The 23,057-nt window shown below is 56.3% G+C and overlaps 5 protein-coding genes across 5 annotated transcripts; 2 read left to right on the top strand and 3 right to left on the bottom strand.

Annotated features, from left to right (window-relative positions):
- Nucleotides 1-15: 15 nt before the first annotated feature.
- MKK02DRAFT_40604 (eukaryotic membrane protein family-domain-containing protein) lies at nucleotides 16-2,444 on the bottom strand (the record flags this gene model as incomplete). Its single annotated transcript, XM_053091173.1, has 10 exons — nucleotides 16-198; nucleotides 231-372; nucleotides 404-627; nucleotides 659-826; nucleotides 858-1,048; nucleotides 1,080-1,196; nucleotides 1,229-1,370; nucleotides 1,400-1,681; nucleotides 1,713-2,291; nucleotides 2,322-2,444. 10 exons carry the CDS (start codon nucleotides 2,442-2,444, stop codon nucleotides 16-18), a joined length of 2,151 nt encoding a protein of 716 aa, XP_052942077.1.
- A 118-nt stretch (nucleotides 2,445-2,562) lies between these two features.
- On the top strand, nucleotides 2,563-4,710 carry MKK02DRAFT_30150 (phosphatidylinositol N-acetylglucosaminyltransferase-domain-containing protein; the record flags this gene model as incomplete). The annotated part of the gene is made up of 9 exons (XM_053087983.1): nucleotides 2,563-2,692; nucleotides 2,727-2,945; nucleotides 2,968-3,256; nucleotides 3,289-3,436; nucleotides 3,469-3,675; nucleotides 4,150-4,230; nucleotides 4,344-4,465; nucleotides 4,568-4,590; nucleotides 4,634-4,710. The coding sequence occupies 9 exons, from the start codon at nucleotides 2,563-2,565 to the stop codon at nucleotides 4,708-4,710; spliced, it is 1,296 nt and encodes a 431-aa protein (XP_052942076.1).
- Nucleotides 4,711-4,990: 280 nt separating this feature from the next.
- Nucleotides 4,991-12,813, bottom strand: MKK02DRAFT_40601 (armadillo-type protein; the record flags this gene model as incomplete). Its single annotated transcript, XM_053091172.1, has 11 exons — nucleotides 4,991-5,033; nucleotides 5,077-5,168; nucleotides 5,201-5,343; nucleotides 5,375-5,663; nucleotides 5,705-10,345; nucleotides 10,378-10,963; nucleotides 10,995-11,483; nucleotides 11,513-11,601; nucleotides 11,632-12,615; nucleotides 12,647-12,751; nucleotides 12,784-12,813. The coding sequence occupies 11 exons, from the start codon at nucleotides 12,811-12,813 to the stop codon at nucleotides 4,991-4,993; spliced, it is 7,491 nt and encodes a 2,496-aa protein (XP_052942075.1).
- A 403-nt stretch (nucleotides 12,814-13,216) lies between these two features.
- MKK02DRAFT_40600 (uncharacterized protein) lies at nucleotides 13,217-14,347 on the bottom strand (the record flags this gene model as incomplete). Its single annotated transcript, XM_053091171.1, has 4 exons — nucleotides 13,217-13,640; nucleotides 13,675-13,765; nucleotides 13,798-14,227; nucleotides 14,261-14,347. 4 exons carry the CDS (start codon nucleotides 14,345-14,347, stop codon nucleotides 13,217-13,219), a joined length of 1,032 nt encoding a protein of 343 aa, XP_052942074.1.
- Nucleotides 14,348-15,280: 933 nt separating this feature from the next.
- Nucleotides 15,281-18,906, top strand: MKK02DRAFT_35306 (uncharacterized protein; the record flags this gene model as incomplete). The annotated part of the gene is made up of 14 exons (XM_053089144.1): nucleotides 15,281-15,961; nucleotides 16,037-16,192; nucleotides 16,221-16,323; nucleotides 16,355-16,878; nucleotides 16,910-16,996; nucleotides 17,028-17,144; nucleotides 17,176-17,850; nucleotides 17,881-18,021; nucleotides 18,053-18,103; nucleotides 18,135-18,184; nucleotides 18,216-18,330; nucleotides 18,362-18,480; nucleotides 18,512-18,720; nucleotides 18,770-18,906. 14 exons carry the CDS (start codon nucleotides 15,281-15,283, stop codon nucleotides 18,904-18,906), a joined length of 3,165 nt encoding a protein of 1,054 aa, XP_052942073.1.
- Nucleotides 18,907-23,057: the final 4,151 nt, after the last annotated feature.

Here is a 23,057-nt window from a genome sequence, read left to right as displayed (position 1 = left end):
TTGATGTACTAGTATTCACCAGATCCGCTTCACCATTGTCCATCTCTCAACATCCTCGAGTTTCCACCTTTTCCGACCATCCGCTTTGGCTTCGGCAGGAGGCCTTGACGTGCCGGAGAAGAAGGCTGAGGGAGCTGGATAGTCTGGAAGCTCATCCCCTGCTCGAGACAGGTACTCGCTCGTGTGCTTTCGGTAGTCCTGATAGTCAGTCGTGTTGACACAGTACTCACCCTCTCTTCCTTGGACTCTCCGACCGCTGACCGGCCCATATCGTTGACCACATCTTCAGCCTCTCTCTGCTCCATTCCAGCCTGACGCGTTGCCGAGTAGCTGAGCAGCAGCAAACCGAGCAGCACCTTCAAAGCGACCAGACTAGAGTCAGCTCACTCGCGCAAAGACGTACCATCCCCAAGCGCTCAGACCAACACCTAATCCCGCCAACCACTTGACCGCCCGCCAGGCCAACCTCGCGATGGTGACGTTGGCCGCTTCGTCCGAGTGATATGACGAGGCCGTCAGCATGCCGAGCGCCTGTACGCCCACGCGAATGACCAAACAGGCAAGCGGTATCGAGGCGAAACCGAGTCGACGTGCTACCAAAGGAGATTGGTCCAGCAGAAGAGGATGCTGATCTCAGCAGAGTTGATGCCAAACTCACGTTGCGACCCTTGCGCTTTTCGCCGAGGTTTCCCGCAGCCAGGACGTCCTTGGCGAGCACATCGGCAAAACGGCCATATACGGACGCTCGAATGTGGTTGAACTTGGTGATAAAGGCGTGCTTGAGCCAGTCGACCGCCATTTCAGACACAACCACAAAAAAGACGGGCTACATCAGCCAACGCGAATGTGTGACTCACTGAAAGTATCGAGTCCAACAGCCCTTTCCCCCTGATGAAGCTCTTTGGTAGAAGTGCAATCTCTGAACCCGACATCTCCAGGATATTCCGAAGCGAGATGACGGTAAGCATCAAACTGAGCTGGAATCGCTCGACGATATCGGCGCAGAGAATCTGGAAGAGATTCTCCTTGTCAAACTTCTTGAATACGGCTATCATCAGCTTTACCTTGCCGCGACTTACATCCCTTGATCTCGACAAACTGGTTACTGATCAACAGTGATAACAGCGTGTAGTCGTAAGAGTTGATGGCGACGTTGAGCGAGACCAGCATGTAAAAGTATATAAGGGTGTGCGCCACTGATATCAGCGTTGAAAGCGCGAGAACTCACTGACATAGCCTAGTGACAAGGCAAAGAAGAAGAATGGCCTCGCCTTTCGCCGCCTAGAGCCCACCCCTGGCGCCAGGGTGTCTCGCGCAAAGAGCGTATCCAGTACGTCTTGTCCAAACGCGCAACATAGTCGATCGGCGATCTTATCAGCTCGTCCAGTTCTAGACTCACCTCGAGAGCGTTAAAAATGACATAGAGCTTGATAGTGTCTTGTCCGCGGACAGTGTGATACATCTTGCTGGCATCCGTAGCGAATAGCAGGATGACCGTGGGGACCAGGATGAGCAGCATCCGCAGGAGCGAATGAAGGTGCGCAGGCGAGATTGGAAAGATGGAGGATCCCCGCATGAGACACCTCGTGATGCGCACAAGCGCAAAGAGAGCTCGGATAGGCAGGATGGTAAAGTTGTAGAGGAACCCGTCGAGGCATAGTAGAGCGCCATACAGCGTTACCTGAATCAGCTATGCCAGACCCCCAACTCACCCGTTCTACAGCCAATGGTACAGCCAGAAAGTTCTGTATCCTCTCCCACTTGCCGTCCACCGCCCATCCCTCCCATCCTTCCGCCCCAGCCTCGTCCTTCAGCAGATCCCATAAGCTTGGCTCTGCCACAGTCTCCTCCCTAGCCTCCAATACTGGCCTTTCCGTCTGCTCCATCGTCCCCCGGCGACTTCTTGCCGGCCAAAACACCTCATCCACGTCAACCCCATCATCCATCAGCTGTCCCAGCTTGCTCTCCAACTCGCTGATCCCCAATCCCCGCTTGCCGAGTCGCGCATACAGCTCGCTGCCCTCATCTGCCAATCTGGGGGATGGAGGAAGCGAAGAGTAGGTAGTGTGCCGCGTTAAAGGGGGAGGTACGACCGATCCAAATATATCCGAGGCCGACGCCGAAGATGGCAGATCCAGGGCAGCGAGCGAAGGGGGGACAGTAGACCGGACGCGAGGTATATGCGGACGATCGCGTCCAAAAGAAGAGAGCTTTGAAAGATCCGGTGTCTGTGATGTCTGAAGCTGATTGCGGCGAGGCGTATCGAATAGCTCTTCCTCTAATGTCGATACCTGAATCAGCCGAGAACTTCCTGCACATACCTCCATCTCCCGCAAGCGCTCAGCCCGATCCTCTTCCTCATAGTGCCCATCAAGCCCCAGCGAGTTGCGCTCCGCCTGCTGTCGTGGACGAGAAGGGCCAGGCGTAGCATTAGGGCCGTCCATCATGCCGACGATGAAAGTAAGACAATTGAGGAATGTGGAGTTGTCAACAAATTCAACTCGTCATTTGCATATTTGCATTAGCCACAATACTTTACACCCTAATATGGTATGACCAGCAATGGAGCTATGCGATGCCTCGCACACCTCAGGAGCGTCCAAGACCACCTGGGAGAAGGTGCTCTGGCGGCGACAGCCTTTTCCCGACAACTACGTCCCGCCGTCGTTCCTTGCGGAACTCAAAGACCTGCGTCAGTACCTTCGCGTGACTCGGCTGATCTCTAGCTGTGCGTGCGCGCCCGAGCTTCACTGCGCTTGTGATCACTGCTCTACCTATAAGCCAGCATCTAGGCGTAACAGCCTTATTCTTAGCGGTGTTCTATGGTCTCATGGTCGGTGAACTAGGTGCCGGAGAGATCGGATGGACATGTGTCCTTGGGGGCCTCGGAGCTTACATGATTCGACACGTTGGCTGGGGCACTGCCAGGAAAGCTTCCTCCACAGGTGAGCCCGCCAGCATGTGGAGCTGACCGTGTTGCGAGCCTACTCCCCCCTTCGACTCCGCTCCGGCCCCTCATGCTTCCTCCCCTACTCCTGTCGCTACTATCCCCTGTGCTGGGCACGTTGACCAGCGCAACAACCTCCGACTCGATCTGGCCACTCGCTGGCGGTCTCTTCTTTGTTCACCTCCTCTTGGCAGACTTTTCTACCGGTACCGATGCCAGAATTAGGCGGCTCGTTCTGCAGCGAAGAGAAGCCAAGCGACGAGGTAGTATCAGCGCAGCTACCCAATTGGAAGAGGTCCAAGAGAAGAGGTGAGCTAAACACCTGCCCAGCTAACAAGCAGTCTGACCTCTTCACTATCGCTTACATCCGCCCTCTCAGCTTCAATTGTACTGGCTTCGCGGCTGTCATCCACGGCAGAGGTATTCTCCCTAGTCCTGCTCGCCGTCGCCCTCTTTGCTGGCTGGCCAAATATAGCCAAAGGCATCAGGGTGAGTCTCTATTCATCATAGCTGACGTCCAGGAGGCGGGCAAGGCCTACTCTCTGGTCCTCACCTTATCCACAATATTGGCCGCCGTCTCCCTCTTCCCCTCGACGCTCCTCGCACCTGCGACCCTCATTTTTGCGGCCGCCCTCTTTCTGGTCAACATAGCGGGTCCTGGGATGCTGTGGTATGGCTGGCGCTGGAAGACGAGGCGGGGAGGTGGATGGGACGTAGCGGTGGTGAGGGTGAGGAAAGCTAGATGAGTGGTGCATTTACAACTATATTTATACCTTGAACCCGAAACTCCGCATGCACGCCTTGTGTGCTTCCACCACGTCCCGACACTTTCCGTCTGCTTCTTCTGGCGAGTTCTTCAAGAAGCAGTCATCGCGAACCGCTTTTGTCTCGGGACAGGCGCAACATCTTCCTGATCAGCCGACGCTCAACAGTGATCGACTCACGGCTTGAGCCCTTTGGGATTCAATGGGTTGACCTCCTTTGTAGCGGCGTGGGCTATTGATGCGTCAGGTGAGGAGGATCGGGAAGTGGCGGTGGAGGAAGAGGATCTGATTAATCAGCAGGACGTTTCGACTTCCCAGGGACGACTAACGATGGGGGGGCTGATGAGCCGAATCCGAGGAACGATACCATCGCTGCGTGTGGTCGGGATTGGGTTTCTGTCTTGTATGGGAGACTGGCGAGATGGATGAATGGTGCAGGATGGCGATCGCAACTCGAGCGTTGACAACATTTGGACCGCAACGGATTTAGCCGAAGCTAAACTGGAGGGATCGGATACAGTTAGTGCCAAGCTCGGTCCGGCTCTCCCGAGGACTGACTGTGATTGATTGTGATCTTCTTCCTCACTATCAGCCAAGCTATCAGCTACCCTTCCCACTTAGCGTACACCCAGTCAATAGGATATGCTACCAATATCCGCAATGAGACCTGCGACTGGCTCGAGGATCCTGTCCGTCGTGGCTCGCTCACCACTGCGAGCTGCATCGACGATGCCCTCTCCATCCCCTGCGTCAGGTGCGATGCCTGAGACAGCCGAAGCTATGAGATTGAGGGCGATCAAGCTATACAAGGAGGTGAGCGGGATCGCACTTGCTCTTATATGAAGCTGACTTCAAGCTACATCGACTCGGCCGTGACTAGTGCGTACTCTCGCGTCTCAAGGTCTTCCAGCTGACATGGCAGCCCGGACCCAGCGTACGGTTTCAACAAGCGCTTGCGGCGGACCTTTGAGAGTGAGCTACTGCCGAAATGCTCGCTGATCCGACAGAGAACGCAAAGAATACGGATCTGGCGGTCATCAAGAAACAACTTGATCTAGCCGAGCACGTCAAGAAGGGCAGGTCATGTCCATGATCCAGCTAACCCTCAGAGGTACTCGCCCTGATATCACTCAAAAAGTTCCGCCACCTGCGGCGTGCCTACTATCCCGATGACGCTCCTCGCTGAGCATGCTGTACCGCTTGATGACGTTCACGATTTTGTATCTGCTCTGACTGTTACATACAGGTGTTTATAATCCGATATCTATGCAAGGTGTAATCATACTCGCCGTTTGACGGGCCGCTCTCGCTGCTTTGCATCCCTACCGGATCAGCCAAGACCATGTCATCTGCAATGAGACTCACGCAAACGCCCTAACCTTCCGCTTTTTGGACTCCTTCTTCATCTCCCCCCTCTTTCCCTTGCGATCCGCCCAAGCTTGCGGGTTTGCAACAGCCTACCGTCAGCGATGACTATGACACAACTCACCATTCTATTCTTCTCCTCTCGCCGACCCTCCCTGGTCTCCCTAACCTTCTTGCGCAGACTCTCCCAGACTTGCGAAAAGTCACTAGGGCCGATCTTGGTTTGCACAAAGTCTCGTACTTCTGTAGCGAGGAGGCGAAGATCGTCTGTGGTCAGTCGGTCCTGGGTATAGCTCACCTATAGCTTGATCATCCTCCATGTTGGCTAGATCCCCACCATCGTCAAGTACCCGGTAGACTGGAGCCAGTACATGCCTGGAGAACTGCTTGGCCTGCTGTTCGCTGAGGATCTCATACACCCCCGCAAAAAACCGGAAGATCGACGTCACCGGGCGGGTCCACTCGGTCTGGAGGTAGGCAATGTGCGAGGATGGCCGATCAATGATGAGTCGACGAGCCAGGAAAGATGTACGCGACATGAGCCACGGCAGCGGTTGCTTGCTGTCTTCCTCGATATTCTCTTGTGTCTGAAGATTAGCTTGGTCTCAATCTTGAGGGATAGACTTACCGCCCAGTGCTTGGCAACGTTCCACAAGAGCTTGACAACCTCATCCGCCAGCTTCGCATCCACCACCATTTCCTCTCCATCCGCATCCTTTCCGCCCTTCAGCAGCAAGCAGCTCTTCCTAGCGATATCCAGCAATTGGTCGTCGCTGAACAGCTCGAGACCATCCGGCTTGGTGAGGACCGTGGTGATGACACGGGCCGTATCGAAGCGGACCCAGTCGTGAGGGAACAGGAGCATATCGATGATGCCCGACCAGGGCAGGTCGGCGGTGACATCGTCGCGGACCCGGATGATTTTAGCGAGTGTGACGAGGGCTTGGTGAGGGAGCTGGTGGTCGAGCTTGTTATCCGCGGTAGCGTCCTCGGCCGAAGCCAAGACCGAAGCGCACTCTTCCACGATCGGCGCAACAATCTCCAACGCCGCATCGACCACCCCTGCCTCACCCCCACCTGCGAGCAGCCCGAATACGCTCAACGCCGCGCCGCCCAACGAAACGTGCTCTGCTCGCCGTTCCACCCAGCTCTTCAATATCCCCACAATCCGCTCGCGGTGGCGATCGTCCACCCGCTCGACCAGCTGCTTGACCAGCGCTCCCGCCATAGTCCGGCACTTTTCCGAATCATCATTCGCCAGCACCATGACCAGTGCAACAAAGAAGAGATCCGCGTACTCGGTAACAATGTCATCCGAGAACTTGCTGAATACCGCGGAAAGCAGCTCCATGACCGAGATCCGTCCCGACTGGTAGATGTAGTCGAGGTTCTGCGCGAGGAACGTCATCTGGCTCTTGAGCCGACCAGCGCCTTGGGGATAGTCGAGGAGGAATTGGATGAGGACCGACCGGCACTGCTCCTGGACGTTGGTGGACTGACTGGTGACCATGATCGAGGAGATGCGGTCCATCATGTCGTAGACTTCAGGGACAACAAAGTTGCGCCCAACGATGGCGCGAAGGACAGCAAAGATGGCCCCTTGTCGATCCGCATCCTCGAGATCCGGAGTGATGATCTCGAGAACATATTTGAGCTGATGCTCCGAGACTGACGCCGTTTTGCAGTCCCGCAAAATCACCGCCAATGTCTTTAGCGCCGTCTGTGCGAGGTCCGACTCGGCCGAACCGCTCAATTTGAGGATGCGAAAGATGTTGGTAATGTAGACGGGGAGGGCTTCGTCCAATTGAGGGAGGGGGCAGCGAGCGATGGCCGCTGTGGCTTTGAGGCCAAGAAGAGGGACGTTGCTGTGGGTAGAGTAGAGGGTATTGCCGATGGCGTTGACCAATGGGCCCAGCCGACCAAGGATATCGACATCCTCAAAGTCAAATTTGCCCCGCCGGAATGCGGTGACAAAGAGGTCGAGACCGAACGCGACGAATTTGGGCGCATTGAGAGGGTAATAATCCTCCACCTTGTTGTCGTTCCGCTTCATTTGCACCGAGAAGCGGTCGCCCCGCGCCGCCTTGGTCTTTGGCTTGGATTTGTGATACGCCGAGTTGCCGCTGACCAGGGAAAAGCACAGGTTGAGCAGGTCCTTGGCGTCGAGTTGGGTGTTGGCGTTGAGACCGAGGGCGATCCGACGCAGCGCCTCGTCGACTTGCAGCATTGTCTTGACCGACTGCGACGCGTGCATGACATCCCGCAGCGGCGCCAGGATAGTCGACACTTTGCTAGGCGAGGCCAGCCGTGACACCAGCTGGAAGGTGTCGTACCCCCTCGTCATGGCTCCCTTGACCTCCCTCATCTTGGTCTTGAACCCATCCGCCTCGACGTCCCGCCCAGACTCCCCCCAGACCACCTCGGCTGAGACCTCGACTGCATCTTGCACCGCAGTATCCATATTGCTAAACTCTGCTTCGGACGCCTGTACCAGGATGGCATGGGTAGTCACCGCCAGGACGTGCTTCTGCGGCCCCCGCTGGAGCGCATCCCGCAGCTCCTTGAGCACGCGAACGAGCCAATCTGGCCCAAGGTAGATTGCGATTTTGCAGATCGTGTCCCGGGCGAGGTCTCGCGTGTCTTGATCCTTACTCCGCAGGATCTGGCTGGCCGTGGTGATGATGCGTAAAACCTCATTACCAGATAACTCGCTGGGAAGGGCGCTAGCGATTTTGACGATGCCAAGTGCGACCGGGATGCGGATATTATCATCGGTGTCGTCCTTGTGATCGACAAACTTGCTCAGCGCCGGGAGCAAGCGCGTCAGGACGACCTGCGTGATCACCGCCCGTTCAGGCAGGGCCACGGCGTCTTCCTCTCCCTCGTCGTCCGGCCCCACCTCCACCACCGCTTGCGACTTGAGGTCAAATCTAAAGTTGTCGATGATGGACGACACCGTACGAATGTAGAATTTCTGCTGGGCCGATCTTCCCGATCCGAGCCGAAGGTACCGCATGATGGTGGCATTGTAGCGGGACCACTTTAGAACACCCGACAGTGTTCCGATGGCGAGGATAGCCTCATTGGTGAGATGATGGTCCGTCACCTCGGTAGCTCCGGTGATATTGTGCTCCAGGAGGGGAATAAAGATGGTCGATACGGCGGATTCGCTGATTTGGCCTTCCGCGCAGAGATCCCGAAGCCGGTGGATTGCCCGAGTGCGCCGATGCACCTGGATATGGGTCATGTTGGTGAAAAAGTTGACCTCCTCGTCCCCGCCGCCGAGTAGCGGTTGGAGATCTACCAGAACTGGGATCCCCGTGCATGTTTTGACCGCGTGCGAGAGCACCGACAGTGTTTCGTTCCGGACCAGCTCCAGCTTTGACCGCAAGGCCTGCTTGAGACTGGGTAGGACGACGTAGAGGAATGTCTCCACGAGCTCGCCCTCGGTCGAGTCGCCGACGACCGTGAGGAACCGCTGGATGACGCTGGACGCGCTGGTCCGGATGGACAGCTCGTCCGGGTCGCGGATGAAGAAGAGGCAGCTCCGCAGGAGAGGAATCCATTGACGCCGTGTCGAGGGAGGGTCGACCTGGAGGATCTCCCCAAAGGCCGTAAGACGCCGGTCAAAGTCGGGCTCCTCCAGCCTCCGCGACGAGTAGGCATTGATTTCGCCAGTGACACGGATGACCTCCTTGACCGAGCCGTCCACCTCGGCAAAAACGTCGAGCAGGGTGATGAGGGCGCGTCGGGAGGAGGGGAAGAATAGGATTTGCAACAAGTTGCAGATTTGCTCATAATTTTGGCTGAAAAAGGTGGATTGGGGATCCGCAAATTCCGGCGAGATGGCAAAGAGCCGTTGAAGGGTGCGGAGGATGTTGAGCTTGGCCTTTTCGGAAAGCTGCTTGGAGGGGAGGCGAAGCATCGGGCTGAGAAGGGTAGCGAGTTGCTGCGCTTGTTGCCCGTCAGCGACGATGGTGGAGAGGCTAGAGAGTATCCCCAGCAGGCGCCGCATGAGGTCGTCATTGCCCGATTTGAGATTTGGCACGAGCTGGATGATGCTCTCCAGGAGAGGCCGCATGTTGGGCGCAATGGCTGTGCCCTCCACCGGAAGGGATTCGATAATGTCAAAGACCCGAGCAATGACGGCGGGTTTGACCTTGACCGCGACAAGGCAGGCAAAGGTTTTTGGGAGGGTGCGCTCGTCCAGAGCATTCAAGCTGGGCGCAGTGTGTGAGGACGCTGCGATGGCTGCGATGAGCTCCAGCGTACCGGATGGAGCTTGCGTATTCTCAATCTCCAGCTTGTCCAGCCGTGGAGAGATGGCCGCGGCAAAGATGGAGGGTAGGTATTCGCCAAAGTCAAAGTCGACCCGGGAGCGGAGGAACTGGACGATCCGCTTGATACCGGTCGACCGAATGTGCCGAAGAGGCGCCGTGCCAGTGGCATCCTCCTCGGGCTCGTCTTCGACCTCGTCCACCTCCTTGCCGACGATCGCCTGAGCATGCCCAACCAGCGCAATGGTCGTTTTGAGCATCCTCGGCCAGTGCTCCTCGGTCTGTGGTCCGAGGTACCGCAGGACGTCGTGCAGCAAGCTGAGGAAACCCAACTGCTGTCGACCGGCGGCATGCTCCGAGCTGAAGGGCTCGAGCATGAGATCGACCAGAGTGGCGAGCTCGTCCGACGAGCAGCCCGACATGGACGTAAGGACCGCTTGTTTCCGACCCGCCAGTCCGTGAGCGCTCGTTCGGCCCCGCCGAGCGGTGATGATGCCATACATGAGGCGGATGACGACGGGAATGGCCTCGGAGCGGTGCTGAGGGTCAATGATTCCTGCGTCCTGGCCGAGCTGAAAGTGGACGAGCTCGTCCCGGAATTTGGTCTCTTCCAGCAGGGCTTTGAAGTTTGCCTGGTAGGACACTAGTGCCGGCGACTTGTAGGTCAACAAGCAATCCAGCGAGAGCTTTTGGAGGTGGTTGTCCCCCTTGGCGAGAATGTCCAGGTAGATTTGGCGCAGCTCGTCCGACCGGAACGCAGCTTTGGGGTTGACAAACTTGGCGAGGAGCCCGAGAAAGTTGGCCGTGCGCTGTTGTCGGGCCCGAGTGGATAAAGTCGCACCGTCCTCTTCGGATTCATGGCCCGCCACTTCAAAGAACATGGGGATGAGGACCCGAGTATGCTTTTCAGCGAGAGAGACCACGTCGCCGAGGACCAGTAAGAGTTGGGCTTCATAGTTGAGGACGTCGAGCCGATCTTGGCTGATTTGCGACTGACATTAGCCATGCCGCAAGTCAAACTCACCGAGATCTCCCCCTCGTCCAATGTTTCGGCATCCATCCCACCCGCCAGCGCCTTGGTGACCACCTTGTTTTGACGTTCCAGATTCGGACAGCGAAACTCGGCCTCGTCCTCTTCATCCTCCACTTCACGCTCGCGCGAGGGTTTGGACTGGGCCCACGCGGGAGTGACCGCGGCAAAGTCTGGGATGGACATGACGGGAGCAGCGTGGGTTTGCTGCAGCTCTGCCCAGACCAGCTCCCAGATGGCTTCGTCCCGATTTGACGCGAGTTGGCCAAACCATTTGATGGTCTCGGGGTAACTAGGTCGGTAATTGACCTTGAGCTGGACGAGGAGGTATCGTAAAGCGAGTCTGAACGTCACCTGCTCGAGCTCGAGCGGAAGAGCGAGCAAGAGCCGGCCGAGTCGGGCAATCTGCGTTGGCTTTTCGCGCGAATTGCGTAGTGTCATTTCCGCATTCTCAACCTGGAGGCAGGTGTCCCAGACCTCCTTGTCGGCCGAGGTAGCAGACAAGATCTCCAGCGAAGATCTTCGAAGGGATGAGTCGGCCGAGAGCAGATTGGCTTCGAGCTTGGCCGCGTTCAGGGTGCTGATATCAGCGGTGCCGGGTGTGGACTCACTGCTTGCCCTCCATCGCTGCCACCTGCTGCATAACCTCTCTGTTCCACGACCATCCATCAACCAGCTCCTCCAGTGAGGTGACATTCCACACAACTACTCGTAATCGCTCGCCGATAGGCGTGTGCGATATGGCATTGACACATCCGAGCACCGCCGCCAAGATATGCCCGTCATTCCACACTCCATCCTGCCAATCCGCCGGGGTCAGCCGAAGGGCCAGTCGAATGATGCGCTCGAGGTGTGTCTCGAATACGGCCAAGTCGCCCAGTGCGTGCACGAGTTGCAGCACTTGACCGAGCAGGCGCTTGTCTTCGACCGTCGTGAGAGTGACCCTCTCGAGCACAGCAGCAATGTTGCTGGTCATGGTCGAGCGCCAACGTCCGCCTTGTACGTTCGAGAGCCCGGTGCTCAGGTAGCCGGTGGTGCGAAGGGTATTGAGGAGGATGACGGTGGAGAGGGGGTCTTTGTTGATAGCCTCGGTGGTGGATCTAATCAGCAACGTTTGAGACAAACCTACCTTGCGATATGCGGAAGAAGGAATTGCTCCACACCAGGCCATTTGAGCAGAACGAGTGCGTCGGCAAACTCGAAAGCCTCGCGATGGGACTAGATCAGCTCGGCAAATGCTTGACTTACTAGACGTTTCCATATTTTTTCAATCAGCACGACGCCCGGACTCAGCCACTGCTCGAGCTTACTCGCCATGAGGACCGCGACGACGGTGCGGAGGTAAGCCCCATGAATAGGTAATTCGAGCAGTTTGAGCATGGTTGGTTTGAGAAGCGATTCGGGGTACCGCTTTCCTTTTCGGATGAATAGCAGTGTCGAGAGGAGGGGCAAGATCTGAGATGATTGTTTGTCGAGACGGTCGAGCAGGTTTTGGACGACCGGGAGGAGGTTGACTGAGGCACAGTGGTGGCAGACCGACGTCATGACCAGAGCCATCGTGTCCTCCTGCCGAGCATCGTCCAGCAGAGCGTCCAGGATGGGCATCGCCCTGGAATGCAGTTGCTTGGGTGCCCCCTTGACACTATGCGCCCATACCGCCTCCATCCCCTGATGCTCCTCCTCGAGCATGATTCCCGTCAACCGCTTGAGGCCGTCTCCTCTGGCCTTGCGGATGATGGCGACCCATGCGTCCGCCACACAACGCCGGACATATCGCTTGTTTTCCCGCGGCCGAAGGTACGGAGTGAGTTCTGACCAGGTCTGCCTGAGGATAGCGTCGGACTCTGGCTTGAGCAGCGTAGCGGCGACGTGGCGGAGAGCTTCCGAGAGTGTCAAGAAGCTCTTTTCGATGAGCCGAGGTTCCAACGCTCTGAGTTTGCCGGTCCGGAGGAGGAGCTTGGCGATGGCGGGGAGGTACGGGGTGGCCTCGCCTAGGCAAGTCGCGTAGAGGGCTTGGACGAGGGATAGGGCCGATTCGAGACCAGAGTTGACGTGGTCCTGGCCGTCTTTGAGATTGGTGAAGAAGGCATGGAAGATGTCGCAGATGGGCTGGAGGTTGAGGAGGGTGATGGGCAGGGTCGAGGTGAGGGGTTGGAGCTGTCGGGAGAGCTGTTGATAGGGCAGAGTGAGGTCATGCAGGCCAAGACGGGTGAGCTCAGATGTGAAGGGGGTCTACATCAGCTGTGCCATAGTTCTGGCTTACCGAGTGCCCATCCTCCTCTTTGAATTCTGCATCTGCCCATTCGACCGCCTTGCTTTTGCCTTTGGTGACGGAGATGTCTCGAAGTTTTTCATTGTACGAAGCGTACTGATCATTAGTTGAGCCTAGTGTGAGCTCACCTTGAAGCGCTTGGCTGGTGGTTCTGCCATGCTGCTTAGAGTATAGCTACTATAGTGAAATCGTCAAAGTGCAAGGTCACAGAAATCTGAAATTCTCGGCACATAAACTTTCCCACGGTCGATTTGCCACCCTGGCAACGCATTCCTCGGAGCTGCTGATCGACCAACGAGCTCGCTTCCCTCAAAGACGTCAGCGCACATCAGTGCATCAGCAGAGCCTGGTCAATCAAGACCGCCACTCGAGACCGCTGCACCGCCACCTTTCGCTAGCGCCAAAAAAACATGCACATCCGCCAGCGGAAACCCTAATAAAAGATAGTATAAACCCCCCTACACCAGGAAGGAGGCCGCCCCCTTGCGCCTCATACACATGGGCTCAGCCCGTATCGTCACCCCCTCGTAATATCGTAAATCCCCTAGATAATCCCCCATCTCAGCTGTGATTCCGGCTCCTTCGCTTGAGATGACCCCGGCGGCACACTTTGGTCTTTGTCGGCGCTGCCGCAGATGACGACGTGGAGGATGCAGCCGTAGTCGTGGAGGATGATGCGGTACCCTCCGCGAGGTGCTGGTTCCACTGGGTAGGCCGGCTACCGCTCGAAGTGGAGTTTGCTTTGTTGTCATTCCAGTTGGTTGAAGTGGTGCGGGGACCGCGAGTGGATGTGGAGGATGCGTCGTCGTTCCAGCCGGTTGAAGTTCGGGTTTGGGTGCTGCTGCTCCGGGTTGTGCCGCCGCCGGCGTTCCCGGCTGCAAACGCAGAAGTTTGCGCTCCGTTCCGCCAACCGAATTTGGAGTTGTAGGAGGGTCTATCGTCCCAGCCGGGGGTGTAGTCCAGGTTGGAGCGGTCGTTGGCCCAGCTAAAGTCAGCTTTGTGACATGCTAAAAACTCACTACATTGGCTGCGTTGGTCCGGAGATGGCACCGCGCTTGGGCTTTGCGGGAGAAGGGAAAGCGGTGGCCATGCCATTCTCTACGCGACACCCTAAAGTCAGCCATGGCCAAGCCGCTACTCACTGAAGCCAATCATGTACATCTCCGCCGCCGAGTTCTTCCCCTGCCAGAACCAGGCACACGTGCATTCGCCATCCGGACACGACGGAAGGTTGGCGGGAATGGCAAAGGGAGTGTCGCGTTGGCGGACGCAATTCTCCTGAACGCTCATCACGACAAAGTCCTCGGGCCTGACATCCGACGCCTTGGCCTTGGGCGCAATAGCAAGAGCACAGCCCATAAGGTTGGACTCGCTGTTGCCCCACCAGCCGCTGGAGGATCCCGTTCCGCCGCCAGCGTGGAACGAGCCAGAGTCGCCGGGACAGCCATCGGGACTGGGAGAGTTGCCGAATGTAGAGTAGGATTTTGAGCAGGCGAGCTCGACTGTGAGGTCGCGGCCGGGATAGATGGACATGACTTCGCGTGGTTGCTTGTAGGTGTAGCCGTGGAACCACTGATCATTAGCTGGGTCGGGGTTGGGACTCACCCATTGATCGAATGGCTTGTTGGCTAGGGGAGTGACGGGCTCGTAGGATTCGTCAAAGCCGTACATACTGGGCGACCATAATGACATGCTAAGGCGATGTTAGTCATGCTTCGTCACGAGAGGCTGGGGGGTGAAAGGGGCTTACTGAGCGCTGCAGCCGGTGAGAAGGGCCAGAGCGAGTAGCGAGCAGCGAGCGTTCATCGTGAATGATGTCGTGGGTAGTTCGTAAAAGAGAGGTCGAGTAGGTACTGCGCTGGGCAAGAGAGGGTAGAGGAGATGGCGAAGAGACCTGCTCTTTGCTATAGGGGAGGAGGGTGGCGAGGATAGGAAAAGACTGGAGAGATGGGTGAGTTGAGTGAAGGAAGGAATGGAGGAGAATAAAAAGGCCTCGACGCGACCCCCGTCAGCAGAAGTCTTACCCCGTGATCTGAGCCCTTTGTGCAAAGTCTTGGCATGATCATACTTTCGCTTCTATACCTGTGCGCAAAGTGGAGCCGACACAGCGGTGTGCCGTTGACGGTGAGGTCAGGATATAATAAAGGAGGAAATGGCACACGATCTGAAACGAGGCCACGACGCGTCGACGCGTTTCTTTTCGACTGCTGCTGGTAAAGGCCCAGGTTCCGGGGGAATCTCGCTATCTATTACGTCACTCCCAAGTCGGCGATCCCCGAAACACTACATAGTTGGCCATGCCCCGCACGACGTCAAGACAACGTCAAGAGCTATGGTAGCGACGAGAGATTGTCGCTCTCTTACAAGGTGCTCTATATACCAGTAGGGAACAGTAGTCCTGTAGCAGCCATGTCGCGCCAACCTCCCCCATCCAAATACAAAATATCCAATCCTCAACCCATCACATCTCACGATGCGGGACCCAGCTCGAGGCCAGCTCGACCCCCAAGCGAGGACGCTCCCACCTCTCGCACCAGTCCCGCTCGCCCAGCACGCTCGCGCCTGAGGGATGCACCCCGAGTACCCAATGAGGTCCCTGCACCACGAGCTCAGCTCCGTCCTCTCATGACGCAAGACCTTCGCCGGCCTTCCGCAAATTCCGTCGACTATGGTTCGCCCATCGCTTCACCTGCTCAGGCATCGCCAAATACCGCCATGTTCTCAGATCCCTTCGCAGCGGACCGCAATCAGCGGAGCCAACTGCGGCAGCAGACCTCAGAGGCCAAGCAGGCAGCGACCATGATCCCTGCGCCGAGCGGAGACAAGCTGCGGAACGCAGTTGGCGCATTCATGGCGGCCGGAAGGCAAAAGGAGGTCCAGAGACCGCCCCGGCACGCTCGACCCCCCATGCAGGAAACGTGGGACCTGGAGACGCCAGACGGGAGCGAGTTTGGCGACATTGATGTGGTCCTACGCAAAATCAAAAAGGATTGGCCATTCATCCTGGAATCAGACTTTTCCCCCTCTACCCTCGCCCTGTCGCTGCTCTCCCAATCTTCGAATCATCCTCCCATATCCTCCTTCCTCCGCCTCAACGAAGCTCTCTCCTCCGCTCTCCAAGCCGCCGTACAGGCCCATTTCCAAACCTTTGCGGCGTCGCTACCCGGGCACGCAACCTTCCTCACTACCCTCGGTCGGGCACAGGAGCAAGTGCGGAGGTCAAAAGCAGAGTTGACGGAGGCGAGGGACGGCTTTGCTGGCAAGGGCAAGGGGGAACTGGCGGGGGTGAGAGCACGCGAGCGGATGGTACGGGATATAGTGTCAATCTTGGACACAATGTGAGTTGGCTGCCAGCTGTGCTTACTCAGTGATGATCTGAAGCAAGTCCCGGATCGCCTCGAATCCCTCATCGGGGACAAGCGATTCCTCGAAGCCGCTGCGCTCCTCGTGCGCAGTCTCAAGACCATCAACCGCTCGGATGTCCAAGAGCTCGGCGCTCTCTCAGAACTGCGGAGCTACTTTCGATCTCAAGAAACAGTACGTTCCAGCACAGCTGCGCTGATAGACTCTTACCGATATCCTCGTCGACGAACTGCACAATCACATCTACCTCAAAACCTTTTATAGCGACTCTCGCTGGCAGCCCTACACACCCGGACAGCAGGATCGTAAGTTACTGTTGTATCTCGCTCACTACAGTTGCCGAATTCAAGGACGACGTCCCATCCCGCCTATCCGACTCGCATGACTCGGCTTGGTCGCGCTATATCGCAGGCCTCCAGCCTAACCAGGCTCCGGCGCGCCAGGGGCTGACCGGCTCCGCGTCGCTCGCTTCAATCGCGAATGAGGAGCCGCACAGTCCCGAAGTTGAATCTTTCAGCTATATCGAGACGGTCTTGGAGGCGTTAGCGGTGATGGGGCGATTAGGCGTCGCGATGGACCGCATGGTACAGAGGGCAAGCGGAGAGATCCACACCCTGGTCGACACAACGCTAGACGAGGTGGATAGCCGAGTCGAGCTGCGGCGGGAGGAAGCAGTCAATGCCAACACCAAACCTTCCAATCTCGTCGGCACGACCATACTCGCCTTGTCGTTAGACGTCGTCGGCCCACCGCATCACGCCGCCATCCTCAGAGATCTTTTCTGGACCCTCTACTCCAAGTTGGTGGCGGTTTTGGAAGGCCACCGTGTCACCTATGAGATCGCTCGAGGGATCTCAGCCGTAAGTGAGGCCTTGATCGCGCTGACGGCAGCGCCGAGAGTTCCGCGACGTAACGCTCAAAGGGTCCGCCACGCTTCGCATACCCGTGGTGGAGATCTACAAGCCAATGCAGGCCGAGGTGAGTCATGTTCTAGAGCGAGCTGATTCAGGTACGGACCATGCTACGTAATTACCTCGCGGACGATGGGTCTGTAACAGAGACTCTCCAGTACATGTCGCTGAACGAAATCATCCGAGATGGTAAATTGGCCAGGGACAAGCAAAGGGTGAGTCCAAGCGTGGCCCGGCTGATATCAGCAACTGTTCAAATTCTCCAACACCGACACCAGGACGCACGGGCAGGACTTTGACTCTCTGCAGCAAGTCCTGAAAACCTCGGTCCCGGGACTGGTCGCTCTGCACGAAGCTACCCCAGAGTCTAGCGAAGAATCCGCGAAGCATCGCAACCTCATCCCGCCCAACGCATTCAACGTCTCCACCCTCTTCCAGCCTACCCTGGCGTTTATCGAACGCGCCGAACACATCATCCCCCCCGGTTTCCAAGACGAAATCGGCTCGTTCAGCACTGTACTCGAAGACTTTGTCGTCAAGGTCTTTTTACCACAACTCGACGAGCGGGTCACTGCGTCTTTCCAGCAGGCAGTCTCCGGATACGACGCCTACCAGATCGATCGGCGCCTCCCAGTACCATTGCCACCGCTTAAATCCAGCTCCCGAGTCATGTCGCTCATACATCACCTCTGCGTCATGCTGCAGACCACCCCCTTCCACCGGGAGAACTACAGTCGACTGATCGTAGGGGTCATCGTCCAGTACTATCAGCAGTGCAGCGGGCGCTTCAAGGGTAAGCTCCGATCTGACGTCGCTAATGTAGAACTCGCATCATTACGAGATGCCTCCTTGTCCTCGCCAGCGACCTGGGCTCAGCGCGAAGATGTCATACAACTCCTGTCGGAAGTGCAGGCGGTCATTGTGAGTCCATACTATCCAGAGCTGATATAGCCCTCCGACAAGCACGAACTTGGCCTACTCTGCCTACGAGAGATCAAGCTCGGTCTGGATATGGACAAGCCACTACACGAAACAGAGCTCATCAGCTCGCCTCGCAAGGTGGAAGCGTTGGGGCATCTCGCCGAAAGCTTGGTATGTACGGTCGTCGCTCGGCTGACAGTAGCGCTGGTTCATCGACTCGCTTCTCGACATCGAAGCAGAAGACGGTCAAACTGTAAGCGATGCCCTGACAATGCTGACTGTAGACTGCCATGGATGACGGACCCAAGTTGCCGCTTACTCGAGCCATGATGCAGTGAGTACAGCATAGACTTGTCTAACGATAGACGTTTCGATGCCATCATCCAGACCTATGAGCAACTCGCAGAGATGGTGCTCAATACGATCCGCCTCGAAGTCCGCGGTCGAGTCATCTGCAACTTGGGCGCAGCTATGCGAAGCGTACGTCCTCGCAAGGCTCAGCTAATGTCAGGGCGATTATGATCTCGCCAGCGAAGCGCTCGAACTCGATCCAGATGTCGTTGACTTGAACTCCAGCCTAATTGAGCTCGAGGAGATTACCGGTCGTACCCTCTCCAAAGAAGATAGGAGGTGAGCCAACCGTTGACACGGCTGACCCAAGCTTCATCTTCCGCGGCCTTAGCTACCTCGTCGATCACCTCTTCATCCACTGGGCTCGCTTGATCAAAATTGTCAGTGCGGCCGGCGTGGAAAAGATCAAGCGCAACATATTCTCGGTGCAGCAATGCCTGACTGGCATTGACGGAGGGGACGAAGTTCTCGCTCGATCTTTGACGTACTGGGATCTGTGGCAGCGCGGACCCAAGGCAAGTCCTCGAAAGACCGAACTAATGCCAGTACATTCTCGACACGATCCAAGAGGGAACACCAATGTTCTCGTTCGACGACTACAAGGTCATGCTTGAACTGCAGTGCAAGGAATCATCTTCGGAACTCAACTCGTATCTCATCGATCTTCATGCTCTGGCAATGTCTATCGAAGGATGGGAAGTCTAGTCAAATTGTAGCCCCGAGATGTGATAGCTCTCTCCCAGCAGAGTCTTACAAATGACCACTATCCTGTCAAGTCGGGCGAGAAGCGAAAAGGTGGTGGTGACCGCCAATGCGTAACGCAAGTATTCTTCAGATTGAAGGACTAATCAGCAGTGTTCTCGGTCACACTCACCTTCAATGGTAACTAGGGTTGGGAGCTCGTCCGAATGGGGGATCTCAATACCCCTCACTGGACCTTTCCGCTGCCTTTAGCTAGCTCAGTGCGAAACTCACAAATCTTGAAACCAGTGGCGAAGGCGTAATTTGAGGCAGGGGAGTCTCCGACTTCAAAGCGGTGGAGCATATAGTAATGACGGCCAGAAGATCCCCAATAAAGGCGTGCTCAGATAGCCGGGTGCGCTGCAGTAGTGCCTTGCTCCATGGTCTGTCCAGCTGATTCAAGATGTGGTGAAGTTGGGACAATAACGAAAGTGCGTCTTGCAACGCTTCGAGCAGTGCCTACAATCAGCCAGGTCGAATTGACTCGTACCTTATAACGATCTTCCGGCCATTTCCCCTTTAATGAGTATTCGTATGTGGCATGCATATGCTGGACGGGAAGCTGAATTAGCAGAGTCTCAGGATGACTCACTTTGCTCAATTTCGTCCGCCAGGTTAGAAGCTTCTGCAAGATGTCGGTGTCTTCATTGATGTGCCGGTGGTGATCGTTGGCATGAGACAGTATATCACAGAGAATTGTGCCGACCGCTGCGATGCTTTGGGAGTGGGTGTACCGAATGGCTCGCCGAGCAGAGTACGAAGGAGGAACTAGGTCAGCTGGTCAGTCTGTGCACTTACGATAGGAGAATAGCCAGGCCGCCGTGATCCCGATGGACACTGTGACGAATCTTCGCCAAGCCACGTCAAAGCCCCACGTCGTGTCTGTCAATTGAACGAATGTGCCATTCAGATATGACTTTTCATCAGCAAAGCCCTGTCCGATACTCACGTAGCCAATAACCAGGACAAATGTGGTAGGCCCCATGATAGATGTGAGGATATTGCCGGGGAAATGTATTCTGAAGAACATTGCCATGGGGAAGGCGACTAGTGATACCGCGGCGAGCCCGTACTTATCATTAGCGGACCCAAAGATTCAGCTCACGGGGTTTCCACTACCATTGCCGGAGCCGATGTACCTAGAATTAGCAGTGCTGTAGACCAACATACCATACGAGCGTGCCCAATACGCCTCCCCAGAAGGTGGCGACAATCCGTTTAACGAGCGCAAAGGTAGTGTCACCCTGATATCAGTGGTGAGCTTGGTACGGCTCACCGAATACACGGCGAGAGCTGCTCGTCAGCACAACTCTGTCTGTTGGCTTACTCAGTTGAGCCATTATGGTAGACCAGATTCCTCGATTGTAATAGTAGAAGGAACCAGAAGAACTGAATCAGCGTGCAGCCCAAGGTCGAGCTCACATCAGGAAAGCCGGTAATGTGGTGAGGGCGGTCATCACTCCTGCCTTCAGTGCGTACATCAGGCTACGGTTATGGGCCAGGTCGCTGACGGATGCAATCTTGGCAATCAGGCGGAGGAATGAGCTGTCGAATGGAGCATATTCGGGGTTCCGCCGCTTCGCCTCCCCGAGGCCTAGGGCGTCGTCGACTTGACTGTTGAAGGCGGCTATGGGTGAGCTTGGCCAGGATTTGCACTCACGGTCATTCTCGTGCTCGTCCTCGCCATCAGTCACATGCCTATCCTGATGCGAACGACGAAAATGCTCCAATAGCTTCATCGGCTTCGGGTACCACAGGCGTTTTGGCCCGGCCACATCGTCGAGTGTTTGCATATGATCTAGAAGGTCGAGAAGGGACTCGGAAAACTCAATCTGCGCTTCAGCTTGACAATGCGTGTACATACCAGGTGATACTGGGCGCAGAAGTTTTGAAATAACCCTCGATGATGTGTCTGGGGATCAGCTACTTCCAAGAGGGGTACGTACAAATCGCGAGTCCGGATCTTGAGCCGCGCTGGGGTCGAAAATGTGCCAAAAGGGCTTGATCATCTCCGTCCGATGCGCATGGAACTCCGACAGGGCGATCCGCAGTGTCTTGACAACTGGCTCGATGGAGGTCCGGGTTTTCTTGTCTATCGAGACTGACCACTTCGCCCCAGCTAGGAGCGCGGCCTGGCATGCACGCACAAGCGGTAGACTCCCGGCAGCAAGTAAGTCAAGGTGAGCGAGTACGTTGGGGGTGTGTCTGCGTCAGCGCAGATCAAACCGATACCTACTGATCAAAATTCTTCTCGAGCTCCATATAGGTAAAGCTTTCATAAAAAGCGACCGGCTGCTGAGATCGTCGGAGGTGGTCCATAAGAGAGACGTGGCTATCCCGCAGCGAATGGCCAAGACCAGCGGGCGATGATTTTCGGTGTAAAAAGCCTGGCAAGTGCCGATGGCCATGCCCTTCCTTGACCGAGCCGGGTCGAGTAGAGGGTTGACTATCCATGAATTGGCGAACATTGTGTATCGAAGAGTCGAGATGTGAGTGTTTTGCGTTGCTGACCAGAATGTCAAAGAAGAAAGCTAGCCCCGACGACCGAGCCTGAAGTATTGCGAGTCTGTCAAACAGGCCGCGCAGCTGGTCGCCAGAAAGTCGACTGACGCTAAAGTCGACCTGCAAGTACCTCTGTTGCGCTCGAAGGGGTGGGATACCGGCAAGACTAGCGAGCAGCTGGGCCCGAATGATTTTGCTCTTGTCGGCCCAATCTTCCAGTCGTTTCAGGACCGCCGGATCCTCGCTCGCCAGGTCGTCGCCAGGTATAGGGCTTGATTCCGACTCGGCGAAAAGGTCTTCGACGGATCCGACTGCTATTGAAAGCGGGTTGAGTACTCCGGAGAATTTGCCCCGGAATGAATGTCCGACGGATTCTGGAAAGACGGTGACGCTGGCGAGCACGCAAATACCTGTGGCAACAACCATCGGGAGGAAGAAGAGGAGCCCTGTGGTATATTGGGCCGTGGGGTAGTAGTGGGCAGTCGTGAGGCACTGCGATGAGCGTTGACCTCCGCACTGTACTTACAACATCCGCCAGAATGATCGCCAGCACTATTGGCATAGTCGCCGGGCTCGGTTGCGTCTTTAGCTTGTACCATAGCAGGAGAGCAGCACCGGCCGAGAGGAACACTGCGCAAACCACTGAAGCCCGGGCGTCGACGTACGTGCCATCGTAGATCTCATCAGCACGATCCGCCAGGAACTCACTAATCGTTGCTGGAAAGCCCGCGTGTCGCTCGATAGGTACGCACTGCGTTATCAGCCTGCTTTTCAAGCCTTGTAGAGCTCACAGTCTCTGCTGAGCAGCTATCACCTGGCTCGGATCCGTCGGTAGGCGCACTCTGCTGGCGATGAAGATGGCCAGGCAAGACTGAACGGTCAGCCCACAGTCAGTCAAAACGTCGCATTGCTGGATGCTGACCCAAGCCCAAGCGATCCCGCAGAAGAATAGCAAGTTGGCATATGCCTCAAGGTTCTGCACAACCGGCTGCCATGGAGGAATGATGATTGTGACAATTAGTACGAAAAAAGCGGCATATCCGAGAGCGACCTCCGACTGAGGGACCAGCTGTAGTACCCAGCACAGCCACAGCTATCATTAGCGGTGTCAATGGAGTCACGCACAGCTACAGATGAGCGAATGACAGGCTTGAGACTGTTCCACGCAAGCTTTGGCGGTATCCATGCGACCCATCGGTGCTGAAAAGCATGTTTGAGACGAGCGGAGATCGGAGAAACCCTGGTGCGGGATGTCGAGGCAGATGCATTGCTGCGGATCGAGGGTGGGGTGGACCTGCCTCTTGTGCTGATGTCTGAGAGGCGGATCGACGGTCCACCAAGCATGTCAAATAGGTGTGAAGGACTGACAAAACGTATACAGCTTTGAATAGTTCTCGCAATACGCGAAACACGCGAAACAAAAACAACCATGACATCATCTGAGATGCTTTGAAAAAGCGAAGTAGAGCACAATGCTGTTACAACTTGACCCGACGTCCGACGGAAAAGTCGCATGATGCTCAATTACACTACCTCCCCGTCATCTGGAGGCCATACCACGTCCGGTAATGGTGTCACCCAGTCCACGTCTGCGCTCTTTGCCTCGGGGAGTG

This window comes from Dioszegia hungarica (genome assembly GCF_025882075.1).
Source record: "Dioszegia hungarica strain PDD-24b-2 chromosome Unknown MKK02contig_25, whole genome shotgun sequence".
Classification (NCBI taxonomy): domain Eukaryota; kingdom Fungi; phylum Basidiomycota; class Tremellomycetes; order Tremellales; family Bulleribasidiaceae; genus Dioszegia; species Dioszegia hungarica.
This window is presented reverse-complemented; position numbering and strand designations above follow the sequence as displayed.